This window comes from Phycodurus eques, chromosome 15 (assembly GCF_024500275.1).
Source record: "Phycodurus eques isolate BA_2022a chromosome 15, UOR_Pequ_1.1, whole genome shotgun sequence".
NCBI classification, from domain to species: domain Eukaryota; kingdom Metazoa; phylum Chordata; class Actinopteri; order Syngnathiformes; family Syngnathidae; genus Phycodurus; species Phycodurus eques.
Window position 1 is genome coordinate 10,979,537 of NC_084539.1, and position 17,057 is coordinate 10,996,593.

General features: G+C 41.5%; 2 protein-coding genes across 2 annotated transcripts in view; one reads left to right on the forward strand and one right to left on the reverse strand.

Moving 5' to 3' along the window:
- sppl3 (signal peptide peptidase 3) overlaps positions 1–15,220 on the reverse strand; it is a 35,970-nt gene extending 20,750 nt beyond the window's left edge. The window contains exon 1 of the mRNA XM_061698069.1: positions 14,665–15,220. Within this exon, the coding sequence (XP_061554053.1) occupies positions 14,665–14,690 (26 nt within the window). The 5' untranslated portion in view covers positions 14,691–15,220. The remainder of the gene's footprint in view (positions 1–14,664) is intronic.
- The window catches only part of gnaz (guanine nucleotide binding protein (G protein), alpha z polypeptide), a 59,987-nt gene continuing 46,032 nt past the window's right edge, over positions 3,103–17,057 (forward strand). Inside the window, exon 1 of the mRNA XM_061698074.1 lies at positions 3,103–3,168. The gene's annotated coding sequence lies outside the window, so the exon portion shown is untranslated. The remainder of the gene's footprint in view (positions 3,169–17,057) is intronic.

Sequence of the window (17,057 nt, forward strand, 5' to 3'; positions counted from 1 at the left end):
ATATCTTGGCTAAATAAAAAAATATAATAAAACAGACCCACACCCTGTTCACAAAAATTGCACTTAAACAAATAAACATTTGGCACAGAGGTACGGAGTCAATAACTGACTAAAAAGGCCCAGAAAATGTCTTAAAGCCTGAAAAATGAGTGAATTAAAAAAACAAACTAACAAACAATGAATGTACTTGAAAGCATTTGGGTTCTGCCACAGTTTTTACTTATTTTTTATTCTTAATTTTTTTTATTGTTGTGTTATGTACTGTATAATTTCTGCTGCCTGTATACTTGCCTCTTGGCTTTTGAAAAATATATTTTATATCTCAGTAAGCTTTTACCTGGTTAAATAAATCATAAATAAAATGTCAAATAAGGCCCCCCCTCAAGCTGCTGGACTGAGAACTTCACCTGTCAATCAAATGACGCTGAAAATGAGTTTGTTGAAGTCAACTACTGCCTGAATATTGATAACGTGTGCCGTTGTGGCTATAGTGACAGTTAACTTTCCCCATATGTGTGTGCGTGTGTTATGTATGGAACACACACACACAACTCTAAGCGCTGACGTATTAAACGATGTCGCCGCAGTTGAGTGAGCTGTTTAGTTATAGGTTGCAAATTCGTTAGCTCGCAGGCTAGCGAATGTAATAAACAGTTAGCTTTCCCTAAAGTATCCCAGCAATGTGCATCTACGGAGCAAACACCATTCTGCCAGCGGCTTGCTGCATCGTGAGCGGCGCGGTGGGTGTTACCACAACAATGAAAATGTATATCGAGTCCAGAAAAAAACTTCTGTGTCCATTATATTTATCGAACGATAACCTGCTCTACTCTGCCTCTGATTGGCTAATACCAACACAGGACACATACTTTTACAGTACGTTCGGAAATGCAGTCCAAGTGGGCTCTATACACTCTGGACCGGTCGGAATCTCAGAGTGTTGTTGGAGTCTGTTGTTCGGTTATTCAGAGCACCACACCCCGGGAGTGCGTTCAGTTATTCAGAGCACCGCACTCCGGGAGTGCCGGAGTACACTCCTGCCAATCTGACTCGGAGACAGAGCCTGGGAGAGTCAGGCAGGACGAGCATGGAAGCTGTTCAAGCAAGGCGGTCGCTCATAAATTCAAAGAAACGGAGCCAGCTTTGTCTCTCAGAACACACCACTCTCAGGGTAGAGTTAGGGCGTCAGATTGAACTTCCGAACATACCCTTAGTGTAGTCCTCCTTTGATTCACTGTGTGAAAGCTCTTCACCATCGCTCGCTCTCTCTCACACTCACACTCACACACACACACACACACACACGTTCGGCGGGTTTTAAGCCATGTGTCTATGGACGCAGATTGAAATCACTTCATGTGTCCCTGCTAATTTTTGTGCGTCTCAGACACAGGACGCACATCAAACAAAATCCCTGCAGTGTTTTAACTAAAGCATTCTGATACAAATAATTTCCCTAGTAATCAATTTTTACAATTATGTACTGCATTACAAAAGAACACATTCACTCCCATTTACGCAGTGTCCCTGAACGCACCTCACACACTCATACCGCTGCCGCGTGCCTGCCTAGTTTCATTCTGAAGAGCGAACTAGGAAATGCAGCAGGTGTACATCGTTTCCCGTATCCTCATTCATAGTTATCATAACAGGAGATAAATATAAAACACTCTGGGCTACTCCGTGTGTTGTTTGGAACATTATAATTTACCAAAACATGGGTGCTAATCTCAGGAGCATCTCCAAACAGGTCCCTCTGCTAGTCACTTTTATTATTACAGTTCACTGTATATTACAGTACACCAACATTGCAGCAGACCCTGCGATGTGACTACTGCGTACAAGTATATCGCAATGACGATGCTAAAAAAAAATATCGTGCAGCCCTAGTCTTAACACACCTCAGAAAACAGGATAATCTTATAAAATAGAAGATAGTCTGACGTGTGTCGTCCTTGGTCGGGAAGGGACAAAATCGGGACATAAATAGCCTGATTATCTTTGTGTGTAGCAGACCTTAGGCAGGGGTGTCAAACTCATTTTTGTCTCGGGGCGCATTGAACTCATGATTTCCCTCAGATGGCCGTTAGAACAGTGAAATTTTTAATCACCAAATCATATTACATTACACAACAAATTGAGCGATAACTAGTTTTGAAATCAGAAGACAAGTATAATAGTTTGTTCAAGTATTATTTAAGTTACTGTAAAAGAAGGGTTTGGTAACAGAAAAATGCAATATCTCAAGATTATTGTTTATTATTATCACAATTTGGAATTTGGGTGCAGATTTTAGCAAAAAAAAAAAAAAAAAAAAAATCACAGAAGTTGACAAACATGAATTGCTTTCGCAGGCCACATAAAATGATGTGGCGGGCCGCATCTGGCCCCCGGGCCTTGAGTTTGACACATAGCCCTTAGAGGTTCCACTGAACTATTAAGGCCTCTTTATACTCCCGCGATAGCGCGGCCGACAACGCCCGCATTGCATCACGTGACCGACGAATTGCTCCGCGCGACCCGTCTGTGTAGCTTGACGCACACGCGGCAAAAATAGCTGCTGCGCGTCGAACGCCGCGGAGAGCATCTCTCGTGATTGGTCCGTTTTAGTCACATGCTGTGATGACGTACTCAGCGTGCCCCTTGGTTCTACATATCATCTTCGCCGCCACCTTCTCGATCGATTTTGCAGCATAATTAAATGTATCATCTGGTCATCTAGGTCCATTTGTTCTATCAGACACTGTTCCACGGTCGCCATAGTTGTTGCTTTGTTCCTTGTTACGGAAAGTAAAGTAAAAACGGCTACCGGAATTGGCCAAAAAAATAAAGAGGAAACTCCACCCTGTGGTGTCCTAGCCAATATCAGTCGCAGCGATACCCCCGACTTGGAGGTGAACTGCAGTATATTTTCAAAACTGTGCGCATGGGTTGCGCTAGAGTATAAAGGCAAACTACGCGCGTGACAGCCGCAGTGACGTCGCCGCGGTCGCCATCCACGCAAGTATCAAGAAGCCTTTAGTGTTAAGCAATGTCTTTGTAATGGCATCATTTATGATGCACCTATTCAAGTGGCTCTTTTTATAAGCTCTGATTTTTGTAGCATGAACACAGAAATTGGTCAGAGGGATCATTCGAACACCATTTATCAACAAGGCATCAAGGAAGGTACTGTACATTAACCCATAATAACGCAAGATAAAAGACGATTTCAAGGCATTTTTCATTTGAATGTGCTTAAAAAAAAACTTGCAAGAGTATACTTATATGTATATATAAGGCATAATTAGAGGGTGTATCTTGTAGCTTTGCTCGTCTTACTGACAAACTTCTAAGGCATCTTCTTCACACACAATTAACAATGGTTCCCAGTGTACCTGACCAAACATGTATGTAGGTCATAAGAGATGCATAACAAGGAAGCAAATTCTAATATGAGACCAGTTCAGGTGTCATCTTAAATGGGTGGGGGGGAAGAAGAAAAAACAAAAAAAAAAAAAAAAAAAAAACCAACAACAGGCCAAACTTGGAAGATTTAAAGTGAGCATTTCAGAAAGACTGTAGACTGACTGTCTTATCTTGTTCCTGTCAGATTCTAATGATGTCACCGTGGCGGCTAGATAGGACACCGAGTTTCCTCTACCACGGAGCTAATTCGTATTCTAGCACCAAACTGGTTCGTCTGAATTCTGCGCACAGATGCCCGCAGAACATGGGAGAGATAGATGAATGGAACATTTAAAAACAAAATACAATCCCGGACTGTTGGAGTCTGGACGAAAGCCCAAGGAGTCATAAGCCCTCCTTGTCCACTGACAGACTTTTCTCCCCCTCTTCCAAATAACACAATTCCAAATCTGACTCCCAACAAGCCAACATGCGTGACTTGACCACAAAGGGTCAGCGGGCGGCAAAGGAGTCTGCTCTGGTTGTCCAGAAAAATGATACTTTGTTGCATTTAACATAGCCCATGCACTGTGCTGTATTTAACACACTTTCAGAGTAGCTACAGGGTGGCATTGCCTTGAGACCTCCAATTGGGGATTAACATTCATCTCCATCCATCGTTTCATCCAATTATGGATGTAATGGGCTAAATCCTCCAGGAACAGGAATGTAATTTGTGATCAACGGCAACCTTTTTGCCTCCATTAAAACACACCCACCTCCCCTTCTCTGCCATTTGGATGTATGTTGTGTCTGGAGCCTCATGTGACATTTGTACACAGGGGTCCTCGGTTTACAACAGTCTTGGCATACAATGTTGAGGCTACACGACACGCAATGAACTTTCCATTTCATTTCTTTATATTTATATTCCCATATATTTTCATAAATTATGACTTTACTACTCCGTTACTGTTAATGACTAATGTAGCGTATATTCGTCAAATGAAAATGTAATTAATTTAGGAGAAAAGAATAAGACGGAAGCGACGCTTGCGTTAATTCCGGTTTATCATAATTTTAATTTTATTTGTTAAAATCAAAACAATGTCTCGAAAGGGCACCAAGTCACTTTTTATAAGTATAAACATTAGGAGAAATGACGAGAAACCTTTTTATCAGTCTTGTAATCTGAAGGTTGGTACACTTTATGACATTTTGAGTTCAAGATTACAGAGGTTTACTTAAACTCAGAACACACAAAATACAACCATCTTTTACCACTAATGGTAAAAGAAATAAAGAAAATTGGGTGTAGGAAAATGAAAAAGAGGACAATGTATGTGGTCGCTGGGCTAAAATAAATGAACGTGTGAACGTTTAATGTATAAAGTCAGAGCAAGAGAAAGCAAAGTTGGGATTTGATGTGAAGCTACTAATTTCCCCAAAATTATTAGGCACTGATGTTGTACATCATAGTAAGGATTGCAGTGTTGACTCACGAACGCAGATCAGCTGGTGGGTGGTAGTCTCTCTTTGGAAGTGGCTCAGGAAGCAAGGCGACAGATTAGGTTGCAGATGAAAAAGATTCAGGAAAATAAAAACAACATAAAAGAGGCGGGAGAAGAAAAATAGCTGGTCGTTGCGCCTTCTTGGGAGAACCGGACACCTCTCTTCCTGCCTCTTTTTGTGCCTTGCTGGCAATTTCAGAGCGGTTCCGCTTGGTTTGGAGCGTACCCGGTACCTTCGTAGTAGTGGCTCTGATCGCTTAGCAGAGGCCCACGTTTAGGCTGGGAAGCCATGTCGGTTCTATCCCGGCTCGCGGTTACCAAGCCGTGTGCCCGCACAAAAGGGAAACGGGGAGGGGTGGCCAACGGGTAGCCCGGCTGGCGAGCTGCCAGCAAGGTAAGAGGAGAGGAGAAAACACAAGACTAGACTAACGGGAGAAGGTGTGAGTTAAGAGTTAAATACCCCAGAGGTGGGGCGTAGGACGAGGGATTGCCGACTTGGAGAAGACCACACCCATCAGCCTGAATCTTGTCTACAAATTTTAAGAAAAGGGTTTAAAACCATATTAATTTAAAACACTCCCAACTTTGTACTCTCACGCAGGGAATCATTGTTTAAACTTTGGTCGTGGCAGATCGGTTGCTTATTGTTCAAGACAACATTTCGTATTGTTTGATTTCAAATCACAAGGAACAGCTTTCAAAATCTTGCGGAGGACCTGTGAAACTGACAATAGTGACACAGACACCAAGGCATAGATTTAGAATATTTCTACAGAGTTTGTAAGATATCAAAACTGACATTTTATCTTCTGTTAACAAACATCAAAGGAGAGTTGGTTGGAGCTTGCAGTTCACGTGCATGTTTGAATATTAACCACATAGTCTTCTTGAAGAAAGGGTCCCCTCAACCTTTTGGTCGGGGAAGGAGTCGTTTGAAGCAAGGAATCAAGATTTGCTGCTAATTAGGTTAAGGTCCACTTGACGTACAGGCATTCTCCTAGTGGCCGTCTCACAGCAGGGCAGTGTGGAGGAGTGGGGTTATCAAGTGGTTGGGAGTCCCTGTGTCACCTGAGTTTGCGGAGCGCATGTCCGCTACACTAACGACGACGCGTTCTGATTTATGGACAGAATTGGGTTACATCGCCAAAGCAGAAACAGAACTCCATATTGAACAGAGCATTTTCGTGAAAGACGACGATGATGAAATAATTTCTTTGAAGGCCTTCTTTTTTTTCCCATGACGATAACTTGAAAACATGGCTCTTAGATGACTAAATCACGACAAGACGTGTGTGAGTTTTCGTTGATGAGAGTGGACAAAAATCTTAGTGGGTGTTTGTTCTGTCAGATGTTCAAAATGCACGGTCACCGTAAGCAGATTGTTAAAAAGGGAGCTGGAATGTCTGCTAATGGGAAGCGAGAGGCTAGTCAGATTGCTTTGACTCACGTGCTTACCCCTGCCTTGCTCTTGCTCGTCCCCTGCCCTGCATGTTGTGTTGTGTGAGAGGAATTAGACTGAGTAAATTCCAGAGTTGTGCAGTCAACTCAGTAGTTATTTGTTGTACAAAAGCAATAACTAAAGTCCTTTTAACATATACATATTATGTTACTCGGCTTGTGATACATTTTTGCATTATAGTAAGCTTTTTACATTATAGTAAGCTTAAAGGAGCAAAAACCTTTGGTGCAAATGAGCTATTAGCTACCTTCAGGCTAAAGTTATCTTTGTTATGCTAACATCAATTCATTTGCTTGTGTGTGTTACTGTCATGTGTAGAAAATGCAGGGATTTTTGGCTGGGCAGCAAGTGTAATGCATTGTCATACTGACCCATGTTTGAGTGACTGACTGAAACATGAAGGGAAATGTAACATTTTAGTCCTGTTGCTAACTGCAAACTTTGCCTGCTTGTCTCTCATTTTCATTTCACTCATAAAGATTATAACAGACTCATGTGCTATCTATAGCCTGTTTAAATGTATATCAATCATATGGTTGTGGTATTGCTCATAATTAAGTGGTTTTCCCAGGGGAAGAGGGTTAGGAGCCCTCACTATAAGAACTGGGCCCCCGAGTCAAACAAATGATCACATAAAAGTAAAGCCTTTGTTATTTTGGTTTTTAAATTTAATTGACCCATTTTATCTGCTACTGCTGGTGGTGGACAATATTCTGGCATTTAGCAAATAGAAATAATGTTGGTAATCCCAATTGACCTAAAAAAGGAAAACTTTAGTCTGATTTCATGTCAGACAGTTAGGCGGGTGGGGGGGAAAAAGCACGTCTTTTTATACAAAGCCATGGCTTTATCTGCTGTTCCTGCTGTATGCACCTTGGCCTCTTGGGGGCAGTGTGGTGCGATGCATGCAAGGAGCTGCGTACTACAGTAGGCAAAAAAAAAAAAAAAGTAGAAGAAAGTCAAAATATAACTTTATCAAACTCGTTTTTAGATTAGATGGACTATATGCCCGTGAGTAGAGTCTGTCTATGTGTTAGTATGGCATTTGTATGTAAATATTTGTGAATTGAAGGTAAATCCCTCCCGTGATTTAATGCTAATGTTAGCTAGCCCTTCAATAGGTTTTCTATTGACTGATAGCTTAGGTTGGCGATTTTTAAACCGTACGTCTTGTATTTAAATATTCAATGCAAGTAATTATATTTTGCAGCCTTGACTGTTGGCCGATACCGATATCGGTCTGATCAGCAACAATCATACATACTTTATTTTGTAGTATCGAATGTTAGAAAAGGATTGATGAAGTGACATAACTCAGAACAATAATCAGCAACAGTTAGTATGAGAAATACTGACCCATTTATTAGGAAACAATGGGTTGCATAAAGTAACTTTAAAAATAAGAAGATACTATGATTGAATAAAATAAAATTAGGAAATCCTGAAAAATAACTTCAATAAAACTAATTACAAAAAAATATATATTTAAATTGCAACATAACCCCTGCTTAACTTAAACACACGCATATTCTATATTTGAAAAGATAAAATAAAAAATAATTAGAAAACCATGAAAAATAACCTCTTTTCTGAGGCGCTTATCTTCAACAAGGGTTGCGGGAGTACCGGAGCCTATCCCAGCTATCATCGGGCAGAATGCGGGGTACACCCTAAACTGTTTGCCAGTCAATCGCAGGGCACATATAAACAAACAACCATCCGCACTCACATTCACACCTACGGGCAATTTAGAGTCGTCAATTAACCTACCACTCATGTCTTTGGGATGTGGGAGGAAACGGGAGTGCACGGAGAAAACCCACGCAGCAACAGGGAGAACATGCAAGCTCCACACAGGCGGGTCCGGGGATTGAACCCCGGACCTCAGAACTCTGAGGCAGACGCTCTAACCAGTCGTCCACCGTGCCACCTCTCAATAAATAAAAATACAAATTATACGTTTAAAGTGCAAAATAAAGTTGTTGTTTATTTGTCTACTGTCAATATATGCTGGGAACATAATTTCCTCTCTCCACGTGTGGCAATATACTTTTGAACTTCTTGATGCAACGGTTATGGACAATCGGTGTTCCTACTGTGCATGTCATGGCCTCTGAGGGGCACTGTGATACACGCAATGAAATACACACTTGCAGTAACAAAGAAAGTAGAAGTACCGATCGAATATTGTTTTTATAGCTTGTCTTTCACAGAGTTTGAAGAATATACAGGTATGCCAAAGAGTATTGTTATATTGCCTGTTTTTATGTGGTTATACAGCATGTGAGTACCAATATTCATTATTTTGAGAGATATAAGTACCACGAGTTCAATGCTAATTTTTGTTAGCTCGTCAATGGTGTATTTCATTCATCGAGTGTTAGCTTTGAGCTAGCAATTTTTGTTAACAAAAAATAACAAAATAAAGGCTGTGATGTATTTCAACAGGCGGCACGGTGACCAACTGGTTAGAGCGTCAGCCTCACAGTTCTGAGGACCCGGGTTCAATCCCCCGGTCCCGCCTGTGTGGAGTTTGCATGTTCGCCCCGTGCCTGCGTGGGTTTTCTCCGGGCACTCCAGTTTCCTCCCACATCCCAAAAACATGCATTAATTGGAGACTCTAAATTGCTCGTAGGTGTGAATGTGAGTGCGAATGGTTGTTTGTTTGTATGTGCCCTGTGATTGGCTGGCAACCAGTTAAGAGTGTACCCCGCCTCCTGCCCGATGACAGCTGGGATAGGCTCCAAGCACGCCCGCGACCCTAGTGAGAAGCGGCTCAGAAAATGGATGGATGGAATTCAATCGGTGTAATTCTTTTGTTATGCGAGTTTAGTTTTACAGTGTACTTAAATTGGAGTCTCAATAAACTCCTTTAAGCAAGCAACATTCACTTTGACTCCTTGCTACTATGTTAGCACCTTAACAACTTGTTGTGATCACGTGGGATCAGCATGCCGTCGGGGCGCTGCTGGATGAAAGTGCTGGAGTGGATCGTGGAATGGACTACTTGTTTAAGAGTGTCAAAATCTGAGATTTTAGATCCAATCTGATCCGATCCGATACTTGTTTTTTTGCTGACATTGGACTGATTTCCTATCTCAAAGATAGGATCGGGACACCTCCAGTTAGCACCTGTTGTTGTGATTACGTGGTATCTGCATGCCAGCCGGACTCTGCTGGATAGAAATGCTGGAGCGGAACCTCGAATGGACTGCTTGTATAAGAGTGATAAAATGGGATTCTTTAGATCCAGTCCGATCCGATACTAATTTTTTTTGCTGACATCGGAACGATTTCTGATCTCAAAGATCGCATCAGGACACCCCTAGTTCCAAAGGTAGGAACCTAACTTTGATCAGACAGAATGCACCATTAACTACAGATAACTGCCAAAGTTAGTAGTAACCTCATAATTTCACAGTAAATACTTGTATTAAAAATACTTTAAGCCATAAATATAAAACAATCAAATGAATAACATTAAGTACTGCAGTAACTGACTGAGCCTGCCTTCATGAGCAGTTTGCCTTCATGAGCAGTTTGACCACTCCCCAAGCTAATTCGTCAGTATACTGTCATAAACCGAGGACCTCCTGGATTGTGCTGAGCAGCCAGATGCTTCCCTATGTTGCTCAAGTTCTAGTTCTACACACACTTTTAATTATTATTATTATTATTATATATATATATATATTTTTTTTTTTTTTTTTTTTTTTTTTTTTTAAATCGCTGATGCCCTTCTGCGGTGACATCACAAAAAGCCAGAAAGTAGTTTACTCACTGAGCTGAGGTCTGACGTGATGATCAATTGAATTCCAAGTTTTGTTTGACCAGACAGTTTTGGTGTTCTCCAAATTGTAGCACATTTGAATAATTTGACTCTGGATCTGCACTTTAATCTGAATTCCCAACTAAATTTAACTCATCTTTGGCCAATGCCACATTTTATCACACACAACCAAGAGCAACACCTCCTTGGTGGAGGTAAGAAGTGCCACAGAAATCTGACTTTAGCATCAGTAGACCGGTGAAATATTGGCACAACGAAGCCAGATAGGGTCAGTGATAAATGCGGTGGTGGTGATGATGATGGATAACAGAGAGGCACGACTGGCCAAACACAACAAAACGCACACACGTACAGGAACATTTGTTCCCTCGCATTCAAAAACTGTAATTTTGAAAATATAGGCTTCGGCCTTGTATCATAGCCTGCAATTACAAGAGCACAACTCTTGGTCAGTACTAAAAAAAAGTTGTCATATTTTAAAAACTCACCCATAAGAGTCATGTCACTTTAAATTTTAAATATGTATTTAGTCCCTTTCTGCAAGATTTTCCAGATTTGCAACACTTAAAAATGTACAAAGAAAATTAGCTATGCTATATTGCCAGAAAGATTGCCTTAATATTTTCACAAACAAACAATGCCTATTATGACATCTGCATGGCCACATAAGTGATTGGATACATACATGGTGCTGATGAATGAGTCAGTGTGAGGAAATGCTTGTGTGAGAGGTCATGACAATATGAGACAGCACATATGTTCTCTATGAATAGAATGTCTACTTCGAGCCAGATGTCTGTAGCTTCCTGCGCTGTTAAGTTAAAGACAGAAAAGTTCAATGCAGACGTGACGACAATTTGGGGGTATATGGTAAAACAAAATTAAAGTGGAAAACAATATTACACTTCCCCATGTCCAATGGAATAGACTATTGTCATCAACAACTAAGCTTGTTTTAAGAGAGGAGTCTACGGTATATTACGTGAAGGGGACAAGACAAGATAGTATTCAATTAAATAATTTTTTTATTATACCGAATTCAACATTTAAATTTTTTTTTTAATAATTGTAGTGATGCACAGAGATGAAATTTCTTGACTAAAACCGAAACTGGATGCCCAATGCCGAAAACCGAAACACCAGGGAGGGATTATTAATCAAATTGAATTTGTAAGCGATTTTCATACAAAAAAAAAAAAAAAAAGCAACACAAAATACCATTGTCAGACTAATAAAGGTTACCTTACTCTCTAAATATTTATTATATTATTGTACTCTTAAATTTATAGGTCCATTTTCTCAAGTGACATCGCAGTGACATTAATTCATTTCCGGTTCATGTATGCAGTGTACAGGCTTGCGCGCCGGCCGCAACAAAGCTATGAGTTATAAACCATAAACAACATGTCATTTCGGCTGTTTTATTTCGGTGACAAATGTCCTTCTGTCCCAAACCGAAAATGTACTGTCGGGCTATTTTCGGCAGAGACATTTCGGCCGCCGAAGTTTCGGTGGATCACTAATTAATCGTAGGATTTTAACTTTACTGCGATTGGCTGGTGACCATTCCAGAGTGTACCCAACCTCTTACCCGAAGTAAGCTGGGACATGTTCCAGAACGCTGATAAGCGGTATAGAAAATAGATGTACGGATGGACTTTATTCAATGAATCCAACTCATTTTATTCTGAGAATTGTATAATTTTAACTTTATATTCCATAAGTATGACAAGACTGCAACATACCACTTGACATCATATTCCAGTATTGCAAGACAGCAACTCCCCAGGGATAAAATGTTTATTTTTTTTTTAATTAATGGTTTCATTAATACCCGCGACCCTAGTGAGGATAAGCGGCTCAGAAAATGGATGGATGGATGGTTTCATTAATAAATCTGACAGTGTTGACTACAGGGGATCTTCTAAGGCCAAACAGTACTTTGCAGGACACTTTCCACTGGGAAAAGAAACTTTTGGCATTTGTGCATGCATTTTAAATCGCATTCTTGTCATGCAAGAGTAAAATAAGTTAAGCACGTTGACTAAAACATAGAAACAAAATTAGAACCCCAGTGACAAATGACATCAGCCCAATGAGACAGAGATTCACATCTCACACTCTTAATGGTCACAACTATAAAAAACGCTGTTAATGTTAAAACACAAAATCAAACTACTCAGTCTTAAATTTAATGACTAATGATGAATGTCAGATGTGCCTCACCCTCTCGTCCATCAATTTTCTATCGCGCTTGTCCTCAATTATGGCTGCAGGTGAGCTGGAGCCCATCCCAGCTGACTTTTGTGTGAGGCAAGGTACACACTGGAATGGTCGCCAGCCAATTACAGGGCACAAACAAATTCATTCACACCTATGAACAATATACTGAGTTCAGAGTCTTCAATGAACCTAACATGCATGTTTTTCAATGTGTGATGAAGCCAGAGTGCGCGGAGAAAACACACCCAAGAACGGGGAGAACACTCAAATTCCACCCAGGATTGACTGAGCCGAGATTCTAACCCACAACCTCTCAACTGTGAGGCAAATGTGCTAACCAGTATTTCACTATGCTGCCCTTTTCCCCATAGTCTATTTTTAAGAACATTTTGTTTAGTTATTCTCTTAACACCTCATTTTGAGACTGTTCCTTTGATTAAGTGTTGCAATAAAAAGCCAAAGAAAAAGCAAAAGGCACACCAATGGGACTCAATGTGTATTATTTTGGTTGAAGTCTGAATTGTATTACCTCAAGGGCGCTTAGACTTTAGCTTTTCCACTGTACAAAGGGGTCTGCTTTACAGTGGTCCCAACATACGGCGGTATGAGGTTATGAAGAGTGCACAACCAGTTTGCACAGTGGCGCAAGAATGTCATTGCAAGAAGTTGTGCTTAAGTTACCTGTTTACTGTTTTTTTAATTTGATTAGTTTATATGTATGGCCCATGTTTTTCATACACATTTACTGTAATTATGACTAGTATTGCGTTACTGTGTAGGTTAGTGATAAGCTACTGCGCACTGCGACTTGCGTACAACTTCAGGTTATGTTGTTGATCCATAATGAACATGCACCAACGCTGCTTCACTGTTTTTAGGTGAGTAAATGTCACTGAAGGCTATGGCGAAAGATGATGGTGTGACACATCAGAGTGCTGGAAGTGTAAGAGTGGGACTGATGTGTGATGCTGAGGCTCAAATAATGTTCTTGTGTGCACCAGAAATGAAGACAGAAAATGAGTAATTTGATTACATACTGAAAATGACACAACTGCAGTATTTAAACAGAAATTACATGCGCGGCTAGCATATTGTAAACAACATATACTGTGTCACACCATTTAAAAACTCTTTCAAGGTGATGTCACAGAATTAGGCTGAGAGGTCCATGGAATAAATTTGTCCCCTTTGACCCTTCGCAAAGAAGTGCTTAAGGACACAACGGACACATTTACAAAACAAACGGACTTAAGTATTGAATCCAAAGACAAACCAAAGCTCCACACGGAAGAAACGGAACTTAAGTCTTACATCTTATATTAGCTCCCATGCCAAATGAAACAAGGTCATTTTCTTTGTTTATAAGAAGTGGTGTCATTGCATTTTGCCTGATATTGTGTCAATTTAAGCTTGGTTTTCATTATGTTATGACTACACAAGGTGTCTGATGATACCAATTGGCAAATCAACAGCTAGATTTAGCTGTAAAAAAAGGGTTTAACGTGCATATTGTGGTCTTTATCACACAAAGTTGCTGATATGGTAAAACGCTCATTTTATGACGCCTCAGCAAAATGGGGATGATTTTCATTCATGGGGCGTTTTGAATGATCACCTCATCTGAAGCGAGTTTTAACATCAACACCTGTGAAAACTGCGATGTGCGGCAACCTGTCGGGTGTCACGCCGCGTGAAAAAGGGTGTCATGTTGGGATACGATTGCCATTAATACAGCTAGCTTTTAGTCCCCCCCTACCCCCACAAACGGAGCCATTGTTATTATATGCGGCTCGTTGCTGGCCCTCTCTCTCTCTCGCTCGCTCTCTCTCTCATCAGCTAACCCTAATTTGTTTGCACGGCTAACTTGTCCACTAATCCTCTTAACGCTCCCGTGCAATGTCACGTCCCCCCGTCGTAAGAAAACCAACTCAGAAGATATACTGAGGAATCCCATATTATTGAAGCACACATATCCCATGAGAATAGAGTTACCAAACCAGTTAGCTGGTCGGCTATCTCGTTAGCCTTCGTTCACAATAGCGCCAATGAAATCGACCTCAGCTGAATTGGCGTTAGCACGGCAGCATCATTAGCCGCGGCAGGCCAACATTTGGCTGCTCTCAGAAATAGGAAAACGAGTGACATGTTGGGGTAAATACAAGATAGTTTGCTAGGGGGAGAGAAGGCAACTTTGACGTCAAAAGGCTTCCCTTCGTGAATGGCACTTGTCAATGGCAACAGAGGAAGCTAGGTGGCTAATGCTAGCTGGTAGCACGGTGCCCGTGCGCACTCACCAAGACGAGTAGCCTTGCTCCGCCATCTCGCCGACAACAGTGGAGCTGGCTCCACTACTGTGGCTCACACGGATTCGGGTCCCCGGCGACGGCCCCTTGGGACCTCGGTCAAGAGGGGTGTGCGGGTGTTGGAGAAGGGGGCTCTTTCGGCGTTTCCCTCCTAGTCCGTCGCCCTAGCGGCTACTTGTCGGTGATAACATGGTGATGCATCCCGACGGCAGCTAGCCAAGCCACTAGCCGACTTTCGTGCACTAGAAACGGCTCCGATGAGGGGGGTTGCTGTGGTTAGGTGGACAAGACAAAATCACCCCCCGAAACAGCAACACAAGCGTTGTTTACGTTGGTTGCTTTTTCCGCTGCCGTCCGTACGTCAACCCCCCCACCCCCCCCAGCCGAGAAGGCTCGGTCTCCAGCGATGCTACACCCGCTGTAAATCCATATTCAGTGCGACGGTGCCTGGATAATTTCGGCTTGTTCCTCAAGTCTGCAGCCCTCGCTGTTATGGAAGACGTCGTTTTGCTTTGTCTATAACGAGAGTGGCGGGGGCGCGCGCACTCGCCCTGCTGCGCGTGCACGCGGAGAGGGCTTTGCAAGTAGGACGAGCACTGGAACGCTTTTGTGCACCCGAAAGCCTCGCAAAAAAAAACAAAAAAACGAACGGCTTCGGCTGCACTTACAGCGCCGCACAGGTTTAAACGCGTCAAAAGCAACACATTTGGATCATTTTGATATTTATTTGAAAACACATTAAACATGGCACTATTCTGGAAAGAGCTGAGCTCCCCCAGAAAAAAAACAAAACTTTTCCAAACTAAAAGATTATTTTGTATTTTGTCTTATTTTGATGAAACACAAAGATAATCATTCTGCTTTATGATTATCCATCCATCTATTTTCTGTACTGCTTATCCTCACTTGGGTCGCGGGGGTACTGGCGCCTATCCCAGCTATCTTCGGGCGTGGGGTACACCCTGAACTGGTCGCCAGCCAATCGCAGGGCACATATAAACAAACAACCATTCGCACTCACATTCACACCTAGTTCTCAATTAACCAAGCATGCATGTTTTGGGGACGTGGGAGGAAACCCACCCAGGCACTGAGAGAACATGCAAACTCCACACAGGACAGGCCGGATTTGAACCCGGGTCCTCAGAACTGTGATGCAGACGTGCTAAGCAGTCGTCCACCGTGCCGCCTCTTTATTGCTATAGTAAATATAATTAATGATTTGTACAACTTTTTAATTCTGATAAATATAATTTTTTAATATTTTCTCTTGAGAGGCTGAAATTCTGAGGATTTGGACCATTTTAAGTTCAACAAGGTCTCTAAACGATAAACGATGATCAAAAATTATTATTGATTAAGTTGATAACCGATTAATTGTCGATTAATAGATTGATCGTTACGCCTCTAGTTCAGTCCATTACTTTGCATTAGTTTGTGAGTGGATTTGCCACAGTATGTCAGACACGCTGCTGACGAGCACACCCACTCACACAAGGCGTATGTGTACTGTATATACTGTACATGTCTATACTAACACATTCAGAAACATACTTTTTTTTAATGGTATATTTTTCAGTTTCAGTCTCCCGTGTCCATCATTTGAATCTCTTATCAATTCAGTGCATAACTGACATGTGGATTATTGACCAGCTGTCAGTGAGCTAAATTGTGAAGTTAGCATAGCTCACCTGCACCTGTACTTTCACAGTGATGGAAGATTCATCGTTTTAGGATTTCCCTCCATGATACGTGCTTCATGAGGTGGCCTCTGCACTCTGTGTCAGAGTGGTGGTGGGTTGCCAGGTTAGCAGCATGCATGAGGCAAAAAAAAAAGACTTTTCCTATAAAAACAAAGGTCACACTCTCTTCAATATTGTTCATCTCTTGTCATTTTTTGTAATATTAATTTGTAATTCGCATTTCCATTTGTAAGAGTTAAGATTATAACTAGTTTTAATGTAATCGGAGTATATTAAAGGTGTATTTTTTTCCTCCCCTATTTTGTGAAGCCATGGCGCCCTTAGCATTCGCGTATTTTACTTAAAGGGCAAGCCGGCCCTGAGTAGAGGACTCTGCATCATTTGCACAACTGTCATTGTATCAGCATTACCACATTACCGGTATCCTTTCAATGCTCAGTGACTCTCAGTAGTGTGTTTTTATGTCTCAAACGTATTTTTTTGTCAAAATGGCTGTCTGTTATCGTAATAGAGCGTCTCCAACTACCGGAGACAAATTCTTTGTGCCTAATAATAATAATAATAATAATAATGGTGGAACAGTGGGCAACTGGTTAGTACATCTGCCTCACAGTTCTGAGGACCGGGTTTCCTCCCACATCCCCAAAACATGCATGGTAGGTTAATTAAACACTCTAAATT